Source organism: Marmota marmota, unplaced genomic scaffold (genome assembly GCF_001458135.2).
Source record: "Marmota marmota marmota unplaced genomic scaffold, marMar, whole genome shotgun sequence".
NCBI classification, from domain to species: domain Eukaryota; kingdom Metazoa; phylum Chordata; class Mammalia; order Rodentia; family Sciuridae; genus Marmota; species Marmota marmota.
Window position 1 is genome coordinate 53934200 of NW_025999900.1, and position 22348 is coordinate 53956547.

General features: G+C 46.4%; 1 protein-coding gene and 1 pseudogene across 1 annotated transcript in view; one reads left to right on the plus strand and one right to left on the minus strand.

The window, feature by feature from the left end:
- Positions 1-22018, minus strand: part of Kcnk10 (potassium two pore domain channel subfamily K member 10) — a 125795-nt gene extending 103777 nt beyond the window's left edge. The window contains exon 1 of the mRNA XM_048799525.1: positions 21517-22018. Coding sequence (XP_048655482.1) covers positions 21517-21568 — 52 coding nt within the window. The 5' untranslated portion in view covers positions 21569-22018. The remainder of the gene's footprint in view (positions 1-21516) is intronic.
- On the plus strand, positions 6332-6838 carry LOC107145633 (annotated as a pseudogene).
- Positions 22019-22348: the final 330 nt, after the last annotated feature.

The following is a 22348-nucleotide window of genomic DNA, read 5'->3' on the forward strand; positions in this document are numbered from 1 at the left end:
AATTAACAAAACAGACATTTTTTCCCAGGGCATAATGCAGAGAATTGTAACAGGGTGCTGTGACAGAAGGTGCTTGGCAGGAGTGGGTGGTTACAGAAAGCTTCTCTGACTGAGGACATGGCATTTGGGATGAGATTTCAGAGGTGAGGAGGAGCTGGTCACATGAAGACTGAGTAAAAGAGAAAAGGAGGGGAACAACGGGCCCTGCAAAGGCCCTCCAGTAGAGAAGAGCTGATCTGTTCATGGGACAGAAAGAAGTCCAGACAGAGCTGGACGAGGAGTCTCAAGACAAAGTCGGGAAAGGAGTTAGGAGCAGCCACCACACAGGGCGTGGCAGGCCAGCAACAGAACCTCAGCTGGTGAGCCAAGGGGAAAAGGCCCAGTGCAGAATCGTTATCTCACGGGTACAGAATTCTGACTTGATTTCTCCATGGCTAACCCACAGAGAAACCATTACTGGAAGCAGAAGTAAGGAAACCAATAAAGATATATGTCAGCCATCCAACTAGGAATACGCATGGGGCCAGGGTGGTGGCAGCAGAGGCAGATAGAGAGGAGGGAGTCTGGGGTTCCTCAGGCAGATTTGGGATGCAGAGTCCACAGTTCTGTTAGTCCTGGTAGTGGGAAGGAGCCCGGATACACGAGTGGACACACAAGGAGGCAGCTGGAGATACACTCTTAGAAGTGGTGCCATTTTTGTGGCACTAAGGAGCCACAGAGATCACCTAGGGTAATGTATGGTCCAAGACCAGAAGGGCCTCCATCTAAGCATGTGGACCTTCAGCCACGTAGAAATGGGCAACATGACAGGAACTGACAGGAAACTGAGAGGCCAGGAAGGTGGACAGAAAACCCAGAGAATATGGTGTCACAAAGAAAGTGAAAGATGGAGCTGGTGCTATAGCTCAGTGGTAGCGCACTTGCCTGGTATATGTGAGGCACTGGGTTCAATTCTCAGCACCGCATATAAATAAATGAGATAAATGTCTATTAACAACTTATATATATAAAGAAAGTGGCAAAAAGGGGAAATCCTGGGGAATGATAGTGGCCAAATTATATTGTTATATCATGTGCATATGAGAATATGTAACAATGAATCCCACTATTATATGCAATTGTAATGCAACCATAAAAAGTATAGAACACTTTAAAAATGCAAGTGAAGTGACAGAAGGAAGTACCTCAAGAAGGGCAAAGTCATTGGCCATTTGTGGGTGAAGATGTGCAAACCCTGCCTGTCACCGTCACACTCACCCTCCTCCCGTCCTACTAACAGACCCAATTTTACTTAAATATTAGTGAAATGACAACATTTCAAAGAACACTGGCCCTACTCACAGACTTGAAATGAATCTTAATTGTTCCAATATAATAAGGATAATATCATTCCCTCTTGCTCGTGATTGGTTTAAGGGCTGAAATAAGAAGTGTGTGCAGGGGTTCCCAGGGGGGACATAATTCTCCATGATAAAAAAAGGAAGAAAGGAAGGAAAAGAGAGAGAGGAGAGAAGAGAAGACAAGACAAAACAAGGCAAGGCAGAGTGCAGGGGCACATACCTGGAATCCCAGCCGGGGAGGCTGAGGCAGGAGGATCCCAAGTTCAAGGTCATCCTCAGCAACTTAGTAAGGCCCTAACCAACTCTGCAAGACCCTGTCTCAAAATAAAAAATAAAAAGGGTTGGGGGGGTGGCTCAGTGGTGAAAGAAGGAAGGAAGGAGAGAAGGAAGGAAGGAAGGAGAAAAGGGAAGGAAGGGAGAGAAAGGAAGAATCAGAGAGAAAAAGAAAGGAAGAAAAGGCCACTTCAGTTCCTTCCCTGATTTGAGGACATAACAGCTGCTGGAGCCTCCTGGGAGCCTTTCCTGATGTGATGAAGGCAGACAGGGCAGGAAGCTGAACAAATCTGGGCCCTTGATGGCATTACAAAACCGCTGAGCCAGCCTGGAACACCCGTGCTCAGTGAGGACACCACTCTCTTAGCTGTCAATGCCGGTGTTGGTGAGCCACTTTAGCAGGACATTCTGCAACATATGGCAGCAAGCATCCTAATGGACACTTAAGAGAAAGACCAGAAAGACGATGCAGTGTCTACTGCTGACCTGGATAGGAGCAGTCCCCAGGAAGTGGGCTGGCTCAGGAAGAAGGTGAGGTGAGGAAGTGAGACAGTGTTCTCAGACCCCTCTCTCCGGCGATGTTGAATGAGATGCTGGCTGAAGGGAAGGGGTCCAGGGGAGTAATGGGAGATCCATTTACATGCTGAAAGAAACATGCACGAAGAGAGGGAGAGACTGATGGTTCAGCAGAAGACTCATGTCCCAAAGAGCAAAGGTGTCCCCAGGGTAAGTAGAGGGCTTGGCCTTAGGGAGAGAAGACCCTCTTCATCCATGGAGGAATGAAGTAGAACCAGAGGGTAGGGACGCCACAGGTAGCCTGGCAATGTGATCGCAGAAAATGAGGTTGTTCTGACAGGTCGCATCTTTTTTTAAGTCAAGTATGAGTGTTCAAAATGTCAGATGCTTCTCAAGATCCTCCAGTCCTTCCTCACTCTTACTCTCAATTCCCTTCTTCAAGGCCCCACAGAACTCTTTCTCTCTTCTCCAATATGTATTGTGTCTTGGGTTGAAGTTGGCATCCCTTGGGCCACCAGAATGGATGCCCCTTAAGGGCAGGGACCATCCCATGAACATCTCAGTATCTGTCACAGAACCTGGTCCATGTGTTTACAAATATACTGAATCAAAATAGTCTGACTGTGGTGAGATAAGAAAGAAACTCGAAATTTGGCACAGTGGCGCACACCTGTAATCCCAGCAGGTCAGGAGGCTGAGGCAGGAAGATCGTGAGTTCAAAGCCAGCCTCAGCAACAGCAAGGCAATAAGTGAGTCAATGAGACCCTGTCTCAAAATACAAAATAGGGCTGGGGATATAGCTCAGTGGTTGAGTGCCCCCGAGTTCAATCCCTGGTACCCCCCCCAAAAAAAGACACTTGACCTACATTATCTAACACTTGATAAAATTTACTTATAACCCCTGAATCAATACTCATGGTATTTTTGTGGCCTTTCACAAGCCTGGGCAGCAGAGTGAAAATGTTTTAAATCACCTGATACATACATCCAGAGCTAAGGCTGAACAAGGTTACATTCTGAATTCTTGTTCCTGCTCTATACTACAAGCAAGTGTCCTTTTGTGATGTAGTGAGTGCCATCTTTTTCACATTTTTAACTTTTTGTGGGTGATTTAAAATGAAGCGGTGTCTAGTGTCCCTAAATGCAAGAAGACGTGAGGTGTCTTAGAAACATTACATATGTTAGATAAGCTTCCTTCAGGCATGAGTTACCATGCTGTTTCCACAAGTTCAGTGCTCAGTGAATCAACACTACGTGATAAGGTCACTTCAAACAGGAACACGGTTATGTCTGGATCACTGGATGAGCCTGCTGAACCAGAGGTTTGCAGAAAGCTTGCCTGGTGTTACCCTGGAAGAAATGGTTTGCATTTGCTCATTCAGTATTTGCAGCAAGTGTGTAGAACATAGTAATTATCATAAATAATGAGAATCAACTGGACTTCACTGTGCCCTCTTTTGAGAAGCAGAATTATGGAAACAAAACTGGGAGGAGCCCCAACAAGTCTTAACCTCTCTTTGCCTGCTGCATGGATCACCTACAGCACCAGGGTTCGTACTGAAGATGTCTTGGGGAGAGAGCTGCTGAGTAGCTAAGATTACGTCCCCTGAGGTCCATTTAGCCCGCCGGAGAAGTCAAGCAGCTTGGGGCACTGAAGCCTGTCCCCTCACTCCCAAGAGGCAGAGAAGCAGGGAGGCTAAGCTTTCCCATATGTCTTCATTTGGTTTCCCCAGAAACTGAACCTGCAATAAGGATTTGAACACACGTAGCTTGGAAGGCAAAGAAAGTACCAGGAGGGGACTGGAGAAGAGGAGCTAGGGATGGCAAGGCAGCCAGGAACACTGAGAAAAGGTCTAGCATCGAGCTAGCCACACTGTGGGCAAACGGAATTTTTCCTACCTGGAAAAACATATTCCTGAGTTCTCCGACCCAAGACTGAGGGAGCTGGGGTGGTCATGCACTATCTCCCGTCAGTCAGTGTTTGAGGGTGCACTAGCTTCCCACCCTTTCTGCCTTCCATGGGGCAGCAAAGTTGTTTCAGTTTAAAAAGGGGGGGATGCAAGAATTGGCAGTCAGAAGTTAGTCACTCTGTATAGGAGTGGTAACAATGAGGACAAGGACAGGTACTGGACATCCACTACATCATACAGAGCTGACACTGAAAGTCCCCCATCAACTGAGACCAGGGCTGGAACCACTGCATGAGATGCCTACAGTAGACCACGTTCCCCTATGTCAAGTACTTACCAGCCGTCACGTGCTTCCAGATACTTAGCTAATTCAAGGGCCAATTCCCATCAGTTTTACATCAAAGCAAGGTGTCGTGCTTCTAAAGGAACCTGGAAGGAGGGAGGACTAGTATTTGGTGGATGTGCTGCTATCTCACCTTCACAGACCACTTAGTTCCCTCATGATTAACAAAGACGAGTATCCTTGACAAGGGAGCACTGGTACTCAGCCTTTCCCTGCTCCCACCACCCCCGCTACTGTCTCAGCCACTAAGGAATGGACACTCCATCTCGTGTCTCCAGAGAAGCCCTGGGGTGTGGCGGGGGTACAGGTAGGAGGGGAGGAAGGGAGCTGTCTTACACTCCTGTGTTTCACCACAATCAACTACTAGACAGCAAAGAACGATGACCTTTCCTCCATCACACTGGTGACTAGATGGCTGGGCCGCAAACCCTGAGAGTATATTTCTCCCATCATTTGCATTTCTGTCACTTTCCCAGGTGATACGGTTTAGATGTGAGGTGTCCCCCAAAAACTCATGTGTGAGATAGTGCAAGAAGGTTTAGAGGTGAAATGATTGGGTTATGAGTGTTTTGACCTAATCAGTGCGTTAATCCCCTAACAGGGGGATAACTGCAGGCAGGTAGGGTATAGCTGGAGGAAGTAGGTCCCAGGGGGTGCGCCTTGGGGGTATATATTTTGTCCTTGCAGAGCAGGGCACTCACACTTGCCCCCACCCCCTCCCCCTTTCTCTCTCTCTTTATCCCTCTCAGCTTCCTGGTACCATGCACCCAGCTGCTTTCCTCCACCACACACTTCCACTATGATATTCTGCCTCACATTAGGCCCCGAGGAATGGAGCTGGCCATCTATGAACTGAGACCTCTGAAACCGTGAGACCCAAATCAACTTTTCCTCCTTGAAAATTGTTCTTTTCAGGTTTTTTGGTCATAACAGTAAAAAAACTGCCTAAAACACAAGGTCACAGCATAATCCATTTGGGAAATGGACAAAAGAATAACTGACCATTGCATGTCTCAGAAGCCACCATGTGGTTGTACAGCCACAGAGCCATGTCCTCTGTAGATGGAGAATATCAGGGACTCCCATGACCCCAGCAATGAGAACTAGGCAGGCCTGGTAACCTCCCAAGTGGGACTCACTTGCCTACATAGAGATGAAGCTCAGCTGGTACAGAAGCCCAGCCAGAGACCAGAGTGGGCAAGAAGAGCCAAGGTCTTGCCTTGAAGCCAAATCCCAGCTCAAGTATTTCCAGGGGGATGACCATGTCCAAGTATGAACACACATTCAGTCCCTGGTTGCCTCGTTTTCAAAACAGAGCTACTACTGCTGTCTCGGATGATTGTCCATTTCTTCATTCAGAATAGATATGGGTGCCACAACATGATTGAACCCTAACAATATTACCTAAGTGAAAAATGCTACATGGTGTTCCATCTATATAAAGTTCCATTTATATTAGCTGAGTGGCTGGGAGAGGCCATCCTGCCAGAAGCTCCCAGAGATTTCTGCTATATTTGAAACCGGTCCTGTTGGTCAGTGGTATTCATCAAATCCATAGAATAGAAAGACCTATGGGTGCCTGAGGCTGGGAGAGGCTGCGGGAAATGGAGAGTGACTACCAACAGGTATGGATTTCTTTTTGGATTTGTGAATATTTTCTAACATCTGATAGTGATGATGGTCACACAACACTGTGAATAGACTAAAAACCACTGAATTATACATTTTTAAATAGATAAATTTATGGTATGTAAATTACATCTTATAGAAGCTAGGGCTTTTTTTATATATAGATATAGATCCCTCACTACATGCAGGTTCTTTGAAAGCCATGAGTAAATATCTAGGTTGGTTGGCTAACTATCAGGATATTAACCAGAAGAACAAGAAAGTGACACAGTCCGCTGGAAAGCATAAATTATAGCTTTTTTTTTCCATGTGGCCAGGAAGATGAGGGACGTTCCAACTGAGCATGACCACCAAAAGGAGCCAACCATCTCTCAAAACAAGAAGAGGGTCTTGCTGGGAGAAATGAACAAGGAGAAGCTCGTGCAATACAAGAACATTGGATTGGGCTTCAAGATGCCCAAAGAAGCCATTGAGGGTGCCATCACTGACAAGAAACAGCCCTTCCCTGGTGGCAGACCCTATTAGGCATGGTGATCAAGATAAAGATGCAGAGGATCATTATAATCCACTGGGACTATCTCAGCTACATCCACAAGTACAAGCGCTTTGAGAAGTGCTACAAAAACATATTCATGCATCTATCCCCTGCTTTCAGGTCATCCAAATCAGTGACATTGTCACAGTTGGGGAGGACCAGCCCCTGAGCAAGATGGTGTGCTTCAACCTGCTCAAGGTCACCAAGGCCACTAGCACCAAGAAGCAATTCCAAAAGTAATCAGACTGGATGCCTGTGCACTTCCTGAAATAAAATAAAGATGTTTTCCCCTTCCAAAAAAAAAAAACAATAAGTTATATTTTATGTGTTATGCACTGAGTATTTTGCTTAATGCATTGAAGACCCTCAGTAAAGATTTGCTACCAGTTACATCATTGCCATCATCTAATAGGTGCCTCCCATGCCTAGCACTGAGCCCTGCTCTTTGCATGCACAGTCTCACTTCAGTCTCACAACAGTACCCATCCCCCAGGGGTGGGTATTGCTACCATTTCTGGATCTCAGGTAGGGTAACCTGCACTCAGAGAGGTAAGTTAGCACCTAAGGTCAGAAGCAGAGCAGGGGCCACCTACACCTTCTCATCACACATCTCATCTCTAGCAGCAGCCAGTCAGAAAACGTGTCATCAGTACCACTGACCGACAGGACCAGTTTCAAATACAACAGAAAGCTCTGGGAGCTTCTGGCAGGATGGCCTCTCCCAGTCACTCAGCTAAGAGCCCTGGCAGCATCCGTGTGACCTCACTGACCTGCCTCAAGCTCCAGGTACGATGCTCAGGACCCCTGGATTGTTAGTGGACACCACAGCCAGTTCAACCAGCTGATGCCTCCTTAGGCTCTTGTGACTCAGGCTGCCCTATTTGCCTGTCTGCTCTAGCAGCTTGGAGATGGCCAGCCTCATCCCAAACAGAAGCCCATCCCAACCCCCATTTAGAAGACATAGATACTCTGGAAATCCTGTATAGCAAAATGTTCCCATCTGCTAGAGTGTGTGCCTGTGTGTGGGCACATGTGTGTATTTAAGTACCTCACACTGCAATTCCTTAGAGATCAATTTATGTGCCACTATCATGGGGGAGACCCAAACTCTCCTGACCTCTCAGTGTACATGCACAGCACACACAGTCCTAATGAACAGGAGTTTTTCACAAAATTTAAATACAAACCAGCCAGTTCAGAAGCCTTCTTTGAAATCACTGAATTTTCTGACAGACTGTTGCTGACTTCAGCAGGATGGATACTCATTTTATACTAACTTGTCAATGGAAAGATTTTTTTGCAGAGCAATGTGACATCAGAATACCTTCATTTTCATTCTGTGTGTAATATTTTTTGAACCCCTTTACTTATCCAATGTGTGCCTGAAATTGATTTCTAGATTGCAGAGGACGTCAACTTGAGTGTCTATAAGTGACGCTGAGCTTTGGCAACATGGGGATGGAGACTTCGTCTTATTCATCACTGTACCTGGAGGGCACAGAACCGTGCCTGGCACAAAGAAGGCATGCAGCAAACATCTGCTGTTAGATGGATGGATGTCTTCTCCAAGAGGCTGAGGACACACACACATCAGCACTTGCTGTCGACCAACAGAAATCTCAACATCAATACACTCCAACTCTTAGCTGAGCCTACTTCATTAATTCTTTTTTTTTTTTCCTCCTCCTGTCCAGCGGTACTTAACCACTGAGCCACATGCCCAGCCCTTTTTATTTTTTATTTTGAGACAGGGTCTCGCTAAGTTACTTAGGGCCTGACTGCATTGCTGAGGCTGGCTTTGAACTTGCAATCCTCCTGCCTCAGCCTCCTGAGTCACTGGGATTACAGGCATGAGCCACTATGCCTAGCACTCGTCATTAATTTTTTTTTCTTGGTACTCAGGATCGAAGTCAGGGGCACTCGACCACTGAGTCACATCCCCAGCCCTACTCTGTATTTTATTTAGAGACAGAGTCTCACTGAGTTGCTTAGCACTTTGCTGTTGCTGAGGATGGTTTTGAACTCACAATCCTCCAAGCTGCTGGGATTACAGGCGTGTGCCACTGCACCCGACCCAAAAGAAGAGGAGAAAAATGAGCTCAGCACATGTTGGCATTGCCAGAAGAGGCACCTCTGGATAATGGAGGTGACCACACAGGGTTCAAACACTCACTTTGTGCCTTCTTCACTGTCCGGGCAAGGGCAGCAAATCTAGACTTCAGTGTGCCTTCTGAGAAGCTTTGCTGGGCTTAGAGATCTTGAAAGTACCAATAAAAAAAAAATTAAAAAATTAAAAAAAAAAAGAGAGATCTTGAAAGTCCCTCCCAGTTTCTGAAGAGAGTTGAATGTGAGCTGGACGAGTCCTGGACATCTGCACTAGGGAAGTGTGCTTTCAGGACCCTTTCCTGCTCTTCCCTGACACCTCCTGCCCTCCAGAGCCCGCCGTCTGCCCCCTGCAGAGACCTCTGACTTTTCCGCTTCTCACTTGACAGCAGTTCATCAACTTGTGACACCTCTGTTCCAGGTTCTGTTCCTCCTGGCCCAGCTTATACACCTAACTCGGCTGTGCCCACGGGCCTTGAGAAAGAGTGTGTTACCTGAGAAACTCTATTTGTACTTTGTCAAGACAAGTTCTGCCGATGAAGTTTTAATCCCTATCTCCTTCAGTGCATTTACCGTGGCACATCATGATTCTTTGTGCACCTGGCTCAGTGGCCAGGCTGTGACTTCTCCGGGTGCACAGCCCCGGCGGTGGGGGAGGGGGGTTCATCTTTCTGTGCTCAGGGCCAAACCCCATTTCTATGGGCACTTACTCAATAAGTGTTTATAGAATAACCAGATGGATGAATGGCAACAGCTGGTGAATGGAGTAACCAATGGATCCTAGGCATCCTGGTGGCCATGGGAAGGAGCAGTGTGGGTCATGGAGACGGGAACTTAGAAGGCTCCTCAAATCCCACCCCCTGTGGCTGTGTGCTGTGTCTGTCTTTAGAGCTGAGGCTGAATGCAGAGATTATCTCCTGACAAGCAGGCATTCATGCTCCTACAGAAGCTGTGTTCTCACCCTGGCAGAGAAAGGATCAGGGCAGACAGTCTCTCATTAATGCAGGCTCTGGGGAGGCCTTCTGAGCTGAGGCCACAAGGACAGGACTAGCAGGGGTCCCATTATAGTTGAAGGAGAAATACCTCAATGTTACAATACCCCCGACACACCAGGAACAAAGTGACAGCAGGCGTGGAGAGGTCTATGGCAATTGTAATAAGCCCATTATGCTGGACTCACAGCCGTATGTTTCCAAGAGGCGTCTGAAGTACCCAAGAATGTGGACACGCCAGTTTCTGGTTTATTGATCTGTTCCCACCAGATATGCAGATTATCACAGAATCAAGGACTGTGTAACAAAGCCAGGGAAAAGATCATTTTAGCAAACAGAAATTGAAACGCAATCACCATTGCTTTAAGATACACCTCCCACGTGTAACTGGAGGTTTGGAATTGGTTATCATAAACCAAAGATGTCAAGAAAAGCTTCTCTCTGCCCAGATGCTTATCGCCAATTCCTAGAAGAAGACACAGACACCCCAGGCGACTCCAGTACTGTGCCTTCATTCTCCACAAACATTTGTTGACTCCATTGGTGGACTTATGAGTGGCTTAAATAATCTTTAAAATAAAAACTTAATTGTGTCATCTTTCTATTTTACACCATTCCAAGTCTTCCCATTAGGCTCGGGGGGCGGGGGGGAGACAAACTCCTTAATACAACTTGCTATACCTTGCATAATCTGACCACCTCCCACCTCCCAACCTCATGACACCATGCCACATCTCACTCTCTAGCCAGTAAAAGATCCAAATCTTCTGACCAAAGACCAGAGCTCTGGTTACCATGCCTCACTGGCTCTCTCTGTTCTTTAAGAACACATTCAAAAATTCAAGATCTAAACCAAAGAGCTGCCCAAAGCATGGAGTGCCAGGAGCCACCATCTTTAAGCACAACTTAAGTTACAGCTGAAGTCTGTACACATCAGGCCTTACAAGCCATTTTTCATAGTAAAAATGAAAATGCGAAGGAAATTATGTGCATGTGGCTTGCTCTGGATCACAATGAATACCAGTGTGGATCCAGGAATTGAACATGGAGTCTCAGGAAGTGCAGAGTTACTTTGAAACTAAAAGGAGATGTGTAGAAGCTACCCTCAAAGTCGGTCACTGTGGGGAGGGGGATACCAGGATGAAGGAATAGAAGAAGAAATGACAGAACTAGAGGTTTGATACAATGGCACATTGGCATCCTGAGACTTCATCTGCCCTTGGTTGCTATGGCTACAGACACCATGACAGCTGGCTCTGGAACGTGAAGGGGCCCCAGGCAGTCTCATTTGACCCTCTCCCATCGTGCCCTAGACTCTGTCTTTGTAATTTTGTGCAGAAAGTGACATATCCAACAATGTCCAGCTCCCGGTCATTCTCAAGTCCACAGAGGCACTCAAAGGAAACCCTATTCACTCTTCTCTGCCCAAACACAGAGGCTCCAAAACTTCCTTCAGAATGCAAAATCGCCCCAGGAATAAGCCAAGCGTGTAACATTGGGAAACGTGGGAACCCTAGGCATTAAATGTACCCTGCTGCCAGTAATTTTTTTTTTTCAGGAATGTACAGAAAAAGCAATAAGGACATTTTAAAAAAAAATGTTTACTCGAAACACGACAAGGAGTGCTAACAGTCCTCTCTCCACCGGTCGTGGGGTGAGATTCTGACGTGTGCTTTAGTCACAGGATTCAGACCCTGGCCTGCCACCACATCAGGGACACCCCAGACACAAGATGCACAGACAGCCATCCTCAGGCATTCCCACTGCTCAGCCCAGATGCTTTCATGGTCTATAAAAGAAGGGAGCTTGCAAAGTAAGAGAAGGCAGGCCATGAGCTTCCACACTCAACCTCTGGTTTTACAGGGAGGGAAAAATAGGGCATATTGTGTGGTCATTTTTTGTTAATGTTTTAACAGACTTAGACTACACGGGTCCCACAGGAGACAGGCTCCATGAATGCTTTTTGTATTGGAATAATACAAAAAGTTTGGATGGCTGGGTATCCTGGGAGCTAGCAAAAGACCATATATTTGTGTTTTATATAAACCATCATCAGGCTCACTGTCTTTCTAGGATAATGTAGTGAGTACAAGGAAGAGGAAATGGAGTTAAATCAATAAGTGTTCTGTAATTCAGTTGAAAATGCAGGGCCAAACAAAATTAAGCAGATTTCTGTCCTGCAGGATCATCAGAAAAAAAAGGGACAAGGTGGAGTGAGACAGACCCAGATTCAAGTCACAGCACTGCCCATAATGATGGGTGACTTATTTAAGCCTACTCACTTGAAAAGCAGGGAGAATAATTTCACCTGCTTCTTGGGATTATAAAGAAGATTATGTGAGATAATGACTCGAAAGCACTTAGCACCATGCCTAGAACTTAATACATAAGCAATAAATATACGAAGAAATTGCCCACGGGGATATTAAAATATGTTCTCAAATTCTCTGACACTCCTCCTTTCCAAAGTGACCTCCTTCTCCCCTTCCCCTCCCCAAATGTGAACTGAACTTAGACTGGCATCTAATGAACAGAACACAGTCATAGTGACAATATGTGATTTCTAAGATTAGGTTAGAAAAGACATTGCCAGTTCTGCCTTGTTCTTTCTTGAATCGCTTGCTCTGGAGAAAGCCAGCCACTGTGTACTGCGCGACACAAGCAGCCCATTGAGAAGCCCATCCTGGTGGGAAATGAGGCCTCTCCCTACAACCTGCAGCAGATTGCAAGTCCCATGAATGAGCCATCTTGGAAAGAGACCCTTCAGCCCCAGGCAAACCATCAGATGACAGGCCATCAGACGACAGGTCAATGTGGACACTGGCCACGATGTGGTGACAGACTCCTAGCCAGACCACCCAGTGGATCTGTTCTCCAGTTCCTAACCCATGAGGGAATAAGTATTTATTGTTGACTTAAGCCATTGGATGCTGGGGTTATTTGTTACCCAGCAATATGGTAACACACTAAGGTACTGGGAGACCCTCCATGCAGGACTCAGCATCCCCCCAACACACACAGAAAGTGTCTTGACCTTAATTATTTTTGTTTGTTTGTTTGTTTCCTCAGAGTAGTTATTGAGACTCGTGTTCTATATCATAGAACACACTTGGGGAAATGCTGGTCTACAATTTAACCATTTATAAATCTTTATCTCAATTGATCATGTTAGCAACTATAAAGTGTTACTGTGATCTGTATTTTACTCAGAAGAAAACTAAGGATCAGGAAGTTAAGTGACTTGAGCAAGTTCATGAAGTAGTGTGCTCTAAATGCTTGTGACCTTCCCAAAATTCATATGCTGAAATCCTAACCCCTTCAGTGATGGTATTAGGATTAGTGTCCTTCTAAAAGAAACCCAAGAGAGACCCCTCACTCCTTCTGCCATGGGAGAACCCAGCAAAAAGTCACCATCTATGAGCTAGAAAAATGAGCCCTCACTAAACATCACACTAACATCTACTGACACCTTAATCTTGGACTTCCCAGCCTCCAGAACAGTGAGAAATAATTTTCTGCTGTGATAAGCTGCCCCATTTATGGTATTTTGTTATAGAGGCTCAAATAGACTAAGACACACAGCCAATAAAATTAGTCAGACAAGGGGCTGGGGTTGTGGCTCAGGGGTAGAGTGCTCGCCTAGCACGTGCAAGGCGCTGGGTTCTATCCTCAGGACCACATAAAAATAAAATAAATATAATAAATGTATTGTGTACAACTACAATTAAAAAAAATTTTTTTTAAAAACAGACAATAACTCAGCCTGAAGCATTGTGATTCCAAATCATATTCTTTCACTGGTCTTTTCTCTGGTTTATCCAGAACAGCATAGGGTTTTTTAAACCTGGACCAACAACACTGGGAGCCTATTGGTCTCAGGAGTGGTGGGTCTGCTATGGCCCACCCCCGCCCCCAGATGATCCAGACAGTGACCCAAATGCTTCCCAAGAGGTTAAGCTGGAGCCTGCTCCGCATCCACAGACCTTCACAACAGCAGGACACAGGTGTCACTCGTGGGTCCCTGACCTGGCTCAGGCACTCTTCCCAGAGCTTTGCAGGCACCACCTCATTTAATCTGCATAACAGATCAAGGAAGCACTGGCTCTAATCATCTCTGTCTTACAGAGGAGACCAAGTCACAGAGAAATGAAATTACTTGCCTGAATCAGCCACTAGTAAATGATGCAGCTTAAATTAGGACAATTAGGAAACAAAGAGACCTTAGTGATCATGATTCAACTTCCTCCTCTTCTGTGTAAATGTCAGAGCCAGCCTTAGAACCCAGGGCCTCCCACCCTAGCCTCTCACACAGTACAGAAGGTGACATCTTGCTAGACTCAGGTTAAATGACTACCACATTCACTTAGTCTCCTACCAGGGTACTGTAAAGTATACACTGAACCAGATTTACCAGAATGGTTTCCCATATCGCCTCAAATTCCACCACAAAAAAAATGAATGTCATCAGCCTAAAGCAACATTCTCCACCAGTAGATTCCAGGAGCTGACCCAAATTGGTCCACAGTAAAAATAGTTAGCAACAGACTGTCCCCAATTTGTAAAGAAAAAAAAAAAAAATATATATATATATATATATATATATATATATATATATATGTTAGTGGATATAATCTCCTCTCTAAGCTTTTCCCTGTACCCTTTTTCTTAAACACTTGTTGCCTGACTCCTTGTCTCACTTGACAAAGTGGGTGATGTTCAACCGTCAAATATCTCACCTGGCACACAGCTTCCTGTTCAGCCTGTCAGACTCACATCACATGAAAGTCACTAAGTTATACTATTTATCTTTATGCTGCTAAAATATTTGATGTGTTGTTACTCTGAGCACCTCCAGGCCTGCTTGCACATAAGAAACTCATTTCCCAGTAACGGTGAGATGGCTGCTAGCTTGTATATCAGAATTTAAAATATTGACATTTTTGACCTGCTACAAAGGTCACTGTGACTTCCAAGTTCTCTATCATCCAAGCAAATCTCATTGCCTCTTCAAGGGTCGTTTTTGGGTTTTTTGGTTTTTTTAACTGAAAACCTCACCATTACACCTCAGTGTTGGGTAATTGGATGGGGAAAAAAATTAGGAAATTTTGCAGAAGAAGTAGAAATTGAGATGAGAATTCTGTAGGAATGGGGTGGGGATGAAGGAAGGAAGGAGAGAAGGAGAAGCTGCCTGTGACCTGCTGGTTTTCTTCTCCAATCCTATTTTCCCACCATCCCACTCTGCTTCAAACCTCCTTGCACAGGAAGGGGAAGGGATGGGATCGGAAGCTACTGGAAGTATAAAAACTGGATTCCCCTGAAATCCTACCACCCCCACAACCTCTAATGCCTGAACTTGGGTGTGGCAAAGGAGGAGAACAAGTGCCTTCATGTCCACACCCTCCTTGGCCAATGGCTGTGGCCCTTACGCTGCCCCCCGACACATACACACATACCCACCGGCTTCTCCAGGCTGAAGTGATGGACTGGGAGTCAGGTTTCATTTTCCACCCATGGGACTCACAAATGCGAAAGAAAAAAAAATCTCCAACTGTCAAACTGAGTCCACAAAACACAAATAAATGTTCTAGAAAGTAAATATGAGGTGTTCATTCCCACCATTATGAGTGATGGCGGTGGGCCCAACCCAGACCAACCATGAGCTTCTACTGAGAGACTCCAGAGGATCAGAGCCTGTGAGCAGATGGGCCCTTTGACTTCGCGATTCTCAAGGATAGCCATCAGCCAGTGGGTGTGGCCAACATGGTAACCTCACTCCTCATGTCCCATTTAGGTACATTCCCCAAGCAAGCCATGCAGAGCTGAGCCCCTAACTTACTCTAACCCTCGCCGGTTCACTAGTAAATGCCCTTTATAATAGTATCTGAGTACGGGGGGAGGGGGGAATAACTCACTTTTATTCACTTTTCTACTTCAGCCAAGGGAGCTGTCCAAACTGAAACCTCCTAATGGACCACGGGTCTAGTGACTTCTTTCTGCTTCATCATTATACTTTCTGTGTATAATTCCCTATAGGTTAAGTAAAAAGGAATCCACTAACTCGCTGTCCCTATATTAAATATACCTTGCACCGTATCTCAGTGGTGGGGGGAGTTTCCCAATTTGGGGCAAGAATATATTGTATTTGTTTTAAACACACCTGCTTTAAGAAAAAGCCAAAGCACAGATGTTTTGGAAACAGGATGAAGAGCAAAAGCAACCCATCCAGCAGCAGGCTTTGGGGGTTTTTGTTGTTGTTGTTGTTGTTTTTATTTTTGTTTTTTTGGTGCTGGGGATTGACCCAGGGGTGCTTAACCACTGAGCCACACCCAGCCCTTTTATCTATCTATCCATCTATATCTATATATCTTTTTTGGTGGGGGAACAGGGCCTTGCTAAGTCACTGAGGCTGGCTTTGAGCTCATGATCCTCCTGCCTCAGCCTCCCAAGCCACCATGCCCGGCACCCATCCACTCTTAATGATTAGGATGGGTGAAGAGAAGATGAGTTCCCTTAGACACTACTGGAAAAGAGCCCTGAGCCAAATCTTGGCGCAGAACGTCTTTGGAACATCCTTCCTCTGTACTTTCTAAGATAATTGTGATGATTTGGGAACATTATTAATCTCGTTTGGAATGCTGTTCTCCTGAAAGTTGGATATCATAATCAAAAATAGATTATTTTCCTTCCAGAAAATCTAAGCTATGCAAATGTGTGTTTGCAAACACATGAATAAAGACAGCACTTCAGGGACCTAGCAAGTTGAGCCTGGCTCCCATTCGTACGGAGCTGAGATCTCCTCCTCTTAGCCAGCACAGCAGAATGGGTACCAGGGTCTTCCCTGTGACTCATGGGGTAATGACCTTGTCAGCCTGTGGGAGCCTGGTAAACACAGCCATCAACCAAGGACTCCCTGATCAACAGAGAGCCAGTTCCTCTACATCCCTCTGAGGAACTTCTGATACACGTTGGGGTAAGGAGGAGTGGGAGACTGTGGAAGGGACAGAGTCTGGGGAGGGGAAAACTGGAGGGAAACTGCTCTGGATGGGAGCATCGGAAGTCCTGGATGAGCCCCGGTTCTGCCTGTTTGCACCTTTATCCTTTCTACATCTTAGTCTACCCATCAGTAAATCTGAGACTCTAATACCTACAAAAATAGGGTTGTTTAAAGAACAAATGAGATCATTTGTGAAGAGTGTTCTGTAAACTGAAACGTGCTACTCACATACACCACGGGCCTGTCTGGAATTCTGCTTTAAAGTATGCATGGGGAAAAAAAAAGTAGGCACAAAAAGTGAGGGTGTTTTTTTAAAATCCAGCTCCAGTGTAGTGGTTTTGCCTTTCTGATGCCCCACTATTTGAGGACATTCTTCCTTTCTCCTTATTTATACGTTGTCACGTGTAGAGAGAGGGGAACCTGGAATTTCCCAGATGCTTAGAGCCTTCCATCCTCTCTGATCCACCCCTCATCCATTCAAGTGAACATTCATTATGGACAGCAAAAAGTGCAAGCGCAAAGGCCCTGAGACAGAAATGAGTGTGACTTGAGAAACAAAGGGAAGTGGAGTGGTCCAAAGATCAGATAAAGCCAGAGAGGTATACAAAGGCCAGGTCAATGGCCCCTTTCTACATGGGAAGATAGTGAAGTCCAGAGAGGCTAAAGGAGAAATCCAAAGTCACACAGCTAACTGTCACTCCAGCTGGTTCTGGAACCTAATTCTTTTGCTCCCCAGTCCACAGGTTTTTTTGTATTATACTGATCAGTCTGCCTCAATCCAGGTGAATGCTGTTTGCTGATCCCCTGGCTTTTTTTCTTTCTTTTTTCTTTTCTTTTTGAGACAGGGACTCAATAACTGCCAAGGCTGGCCTCAAACTTGCAATCCACCTGCCGCAGCCTCCTGAGTAGCTGGGATTACAGCCGTGGCCCACAGCAACTGGTTTCATTTGGCTTTTAAAAGTTCTTAACACAGAGAAGCAGCAAACAAATTCTAATTTTGAACAGAAAATCACCACTAAGTGATCCTAGTGATCAAAAAATGCATATGAATTCTGCTTTGAAAGCTGAGACTTTAGTGCCAATCTACCTTTGTGTGGATTCTCTCCAAACAGCACCCCTCTTAGTTGAAGGCTCAGTTCTGTGACTATGGAGGAAGGACACAGCCCACCAAAGACTAATCATTTCATACTTCAGCTTCATTTCTGTGCATACACCTCTTGACAGTGCTTTGCTTAATTCATCTAAGAGCAATCAAAATCAATCTGTTCTCAAACCACCTTCGTTTGGTGCTATTAAATTGTCAGGTAATGGGGCTGTGAGCAAAGCATCATAATTACAACTTCTTTCCATAACTCCTGAGCATCTCCACCTGAGGGTTCCACAATCAATCCTACAGTCCCTGTGTTACGGTTTAGATGCATTGTCCCTGTGAAAGCTCACATTGTGAGACAATGCAAGAAGGTTTGGAGGAGAAATAATTGAGTTAAAGCCTTAACCTAATCAGAGATTTCATCCCTGATGGGATTAACTGGAGGCAGGTGGGTGTGGCTGGAGGAAGCCATTCATTGGGGGTGTGGCTACGGGGTATATATTTGTATCTGAAGAGTGGTGTCTCTCTTTGCTTTCTGATCAACATGTGAGCTGCTTCCCTCTGCCACACTCTTCCTCCATGATGTTGAGCCTCATCTTGAGGCCAGAGGAAGGGAGCCAGCCGTCTATGGACAAAGACCTCTGAAACCGAGAGCCCTAAAATAAATTTTTCCTCCTCTATAATTGTTCTGGTTGGGTCTGTTAGTCCCAGTGGTGAAAAGGCTGACCGAAACACCCTGTAATGTGAACTGTGCCTCACTTTTCTATTGTATGTTAGATCCCCCTTTATTGCTCTGATAAACACACTTGGTGTATCAAACTGAACCTCTGCAGAACTTAACCAAAGTCTGCGCGGTGGCCAGTGACTGGTCCACAAGATGGAGAACTGAAGGTGCTGTTACCTAGAGAAGTTGGTGGAGAAAAGAATTTACAGGGACAGCTAGTTCATTGGAAGACTCGTTCCTCCCTTCCTCCTGCCTCTTCTCCTCCTCCCTCCTCCTCCTTCTCCCAATGAGCTTCTCCTTTCCTGGACCAGGCAAGAGCCAGAGGTCCCAATAACTTAAAAGACACAGTCTGAAAGTGTGTTTCAGAGCCTGGATTCCAGTCCAGTCCCAATACCTTGCAATCTTGGGCAAGTTACTTCACCTCGGTGTTCCTCAGTTCTCTCGACTATGAAATTAGGATGATATCTTCCCCCTATGATTTTTGCAAAGATTAAGTTAATTAATGTATGTAAATCAGTAGTCCAGTGTCTGGAACATAATTCCATAGGAAGTTAAGATTCGCTGTCCTTAAGCCTCACTCTCCTCCTGCCTCTGTCCCTAGCTAGGAAAGACCATGGTCACCTCTACCATCAGGAACAACCTTAAATAAGTCGAGCACCTCACTTAGTGGAAGGCAGCTTCATGTCATCCTGCTGGTCATCGAGTGTCAAATGGGACGATAACATATATCAGATCCGTATTTTGAAACTATGAAATAACGTACATAAAACACCTGGTAGGCTGTGCTTGTTTATTGAAGCCTTTTTATTTTTAGCAGCAATGCTAGTAACTGTGGATGCTACTTCCATTCTTTCCTTCACTGTAACATGTGGAAAGGTCCTCCGCATGTCACTTACCACCAGGACATGAATCTGTAGAATGATGATCCCACAGAAATGTATTTGAAAAGTCAAGGCCAACTAATTAGAATAAACTTAAAAATTCAAGTCCAGCTTCACAAAATCAGTTCCACAGTGCTCCTTCCCTACCAGAGGAGACCTCCACTCTGACAACTGCCCACCCTTGGTGGTTCCAGGGCATCTCCCACTGGACCAGACCTAGACTGAAGTCAGGAGCCTTCTCCACCGTGGTCCCACTATGGCTGCCTTCCAGTCGCTCCAGGGGTTCCACCTCCACACCTGATGACGTCACGTTCTCCAGCTCCCTCCTCCATGCACTTCTCCTTTCCCATGGCCACCACCGGGCTCCATACACCATTGCATTTCATCTCCTAGATCCACGAGAGCTGCACGACCTTTATTTTAAAACTCAGTTCAAATCATGTCACTCTTCAGCTTGACATTCTTCAGTACTTAAAGACTGCACTCCTCCTCCCCCCCCCCATAATTCTACTCCACCTCTAACACCACCAGGGCTTTGGAATTTGATCCACCACCACCCACCCACCCCATCCCCTGTCACATCTTAAAATACAAGCTTCCTTGCTCTCTGCTCCAATCATGAACCTCTTTTCAGAGGGTCTCAAATACATGTGCCCCAGGACTTTTGCACTTGCCATTCCCTCTTCTGAAAAAAATTCCCCTTCTCACTGGTCAATTAACTGCTACTTCAGGTTTCAGCACAGGTGTAATTGCCTCAGGGAAGGATTCCCTGGCCACATGCCTCCGTTGGTCCTTGTCGATCTCTTCTATCAAACACTTCCTTAAAATCCTGATGCTCATGGTGCATACATAGACTTTTAATTATGGACTTCTCCAAGCAATGATTGCTTTAGATCTGTCTCCTTTACTGTAAACTGCAAGAAGCTAGAGTCTTTTGTCTGCCCTGTTCTGATTATATCTCCAGTGCCTAAGACTGTGCTTGGTATTCAATAAATATGCTCTGGAGGAATTTAAAAAAAAAAAAAAACACTTTCCTATTTCTAGAGATTTAAAAACAAGGTAAGTCTGGATTGTATTTAAGGTGTTTTAAAAAAACTCAGTGTTTTTAAAGGGCAACACCTCTCCATTCAGTCTTAAACTACCTGTCAATTCATAAGTCATTTACTTAACAAATTGAGTGGGTTTCCTGTTTCCATTCTGGAGAAGAAATGCTCCTAATAAAGAACATTAAACACGACACCCACCCACCAAATAAATTCCATCCCCAAAACACACCCAGAGGCCACTCCTAGCCCAGTTCAGCCTTCAGATGAGCTAAGAACACGCTGAAGAGCATTCTGGTCACAACTGGACACGTGCTGTCAATGTGTTCCGCTCCCTTATTAATCACTCAGGAGAAACCTTAACATCTGGATGCTAATTTCAGTCACGGTGACCAACACTAGGCACACACAAATCTACCTATTTTGCAGGGAAGGCACATAGACAAACATTTGTAAAAAGCACGTGAACCACACCATTGCCTGCAGTGGGCACACTGTGAGACCCCTCCCAGAGCCCTTGCCAGCCCCACCCATCTCGAAAACCACTCCCCCGCCCGCTTCTACTCCAACCTGAGCCAAACCAGCAGCCTAGTTTGGTAATAAGATTGAACGAAGACTCCAGAGGCCTTAGGGGCTCCATTATTATGCTTGCCCTGTGCGAAAGGCCATCCCCAGGGACAGTGGCTACAGATCAGAGCCTCACTTGCTGCCAGGAAACCTTTCCCACTGAGGACACCCAGGGCTTGCTGTACAGCTCCAGGTCCAGGAGAAGCACCCCACCCATCTGCCAGAGAGACAAAGATCACCAGAAACAAAGGACACACACACACACACACACACACACTTGCACACCCAAAGTCAAAAGCAAATATCGACACTTGGTGAAATTTCAAACCAAGAAGTCAGTTTGGTGTATCTTTAAATAGATTTTTTTAAAAATCCAGGAAGGACAATGATTATGTGGTAATGACAGGCGCTATCTGGGTTCCGAACCCACGCTGCCTCCGCCCTCCTCCCACCCGTGCTGCAGTCCCCAGGAGCATTTCCCAGCCTCGGGACACACGCTGCCAGGGGCAAGAGTGCTTTCACTCATGGAAGCGCGCACACGCCGGGCAAGGGCGGCCAAAAGTAGCAAATACCAACCTTTAGGATCCCAGTTCACCTGCTTTCTTGGCGTCTCGATTGGAAATTTCATTGCTCCGTTGCCCAGAAGGGGAAGAAATGAAAAGAATCAAAATAATAATAAAGCCCTCGAGCTTTACACGCCTCGGAACAGCAGCCCAACAAAACAATTTCCAAGGATGAGCGAGCCTTGGACTGGCTCGTGGATGGGGCTCCAGAGAGAGGTGGGGAAATACTGGCTTAGGGAAGAATTGGAGACGGCTTGGGTGTCTGCACCGGTTGAGGGGCGGTCTGCTGCGGCCGGGTGGGTAAAAGAAAAAGTAAGGTTGGCCAGGGGTGGATGAAAGGATGGAGAGCAAGGCTCGGGAAGACGAAGAGCCACCAAGCTGCTTTCCAAAAGCGGTGCGGCAGGTTGGGGGCTGAGCAGCCGGAAGGCCGAGGCTAGGGAAAAGCCCACTGCAGTGTCACTCGGCCCCCGAAGGCGTGTACGTACACACTCTCGCACACACTCTCGCACACACACTCCCGGACGCGCGCTCGGGCGGGCACGTCAGCCTAGCTCCGCGGCGCAGAGCGCACACGCCCCACCCCAGCCGCGCTCCTCGCCCCCGGGCGACGCCCCCCACTCCCCAACCCCCCGAAAGCCATTGGACAGAGGGGTGGCGCGGCGCCGGGGGAGCGCGCCGCGAAGCCGACCCTCCCCGTGGCGCGCCGCAGATGCCTAGCCGCGGCGGGAGAGCGCAGGGCGCGCGGCGCACAGAGGCTCCCGGCCCGGAGGTGCGCTGAGCCCGGGTGCCAGGCCCCAGGCGGTAGGCGGTGGCGGACCTGCCCGCTCGGCGGCGGGAGGTAGCAG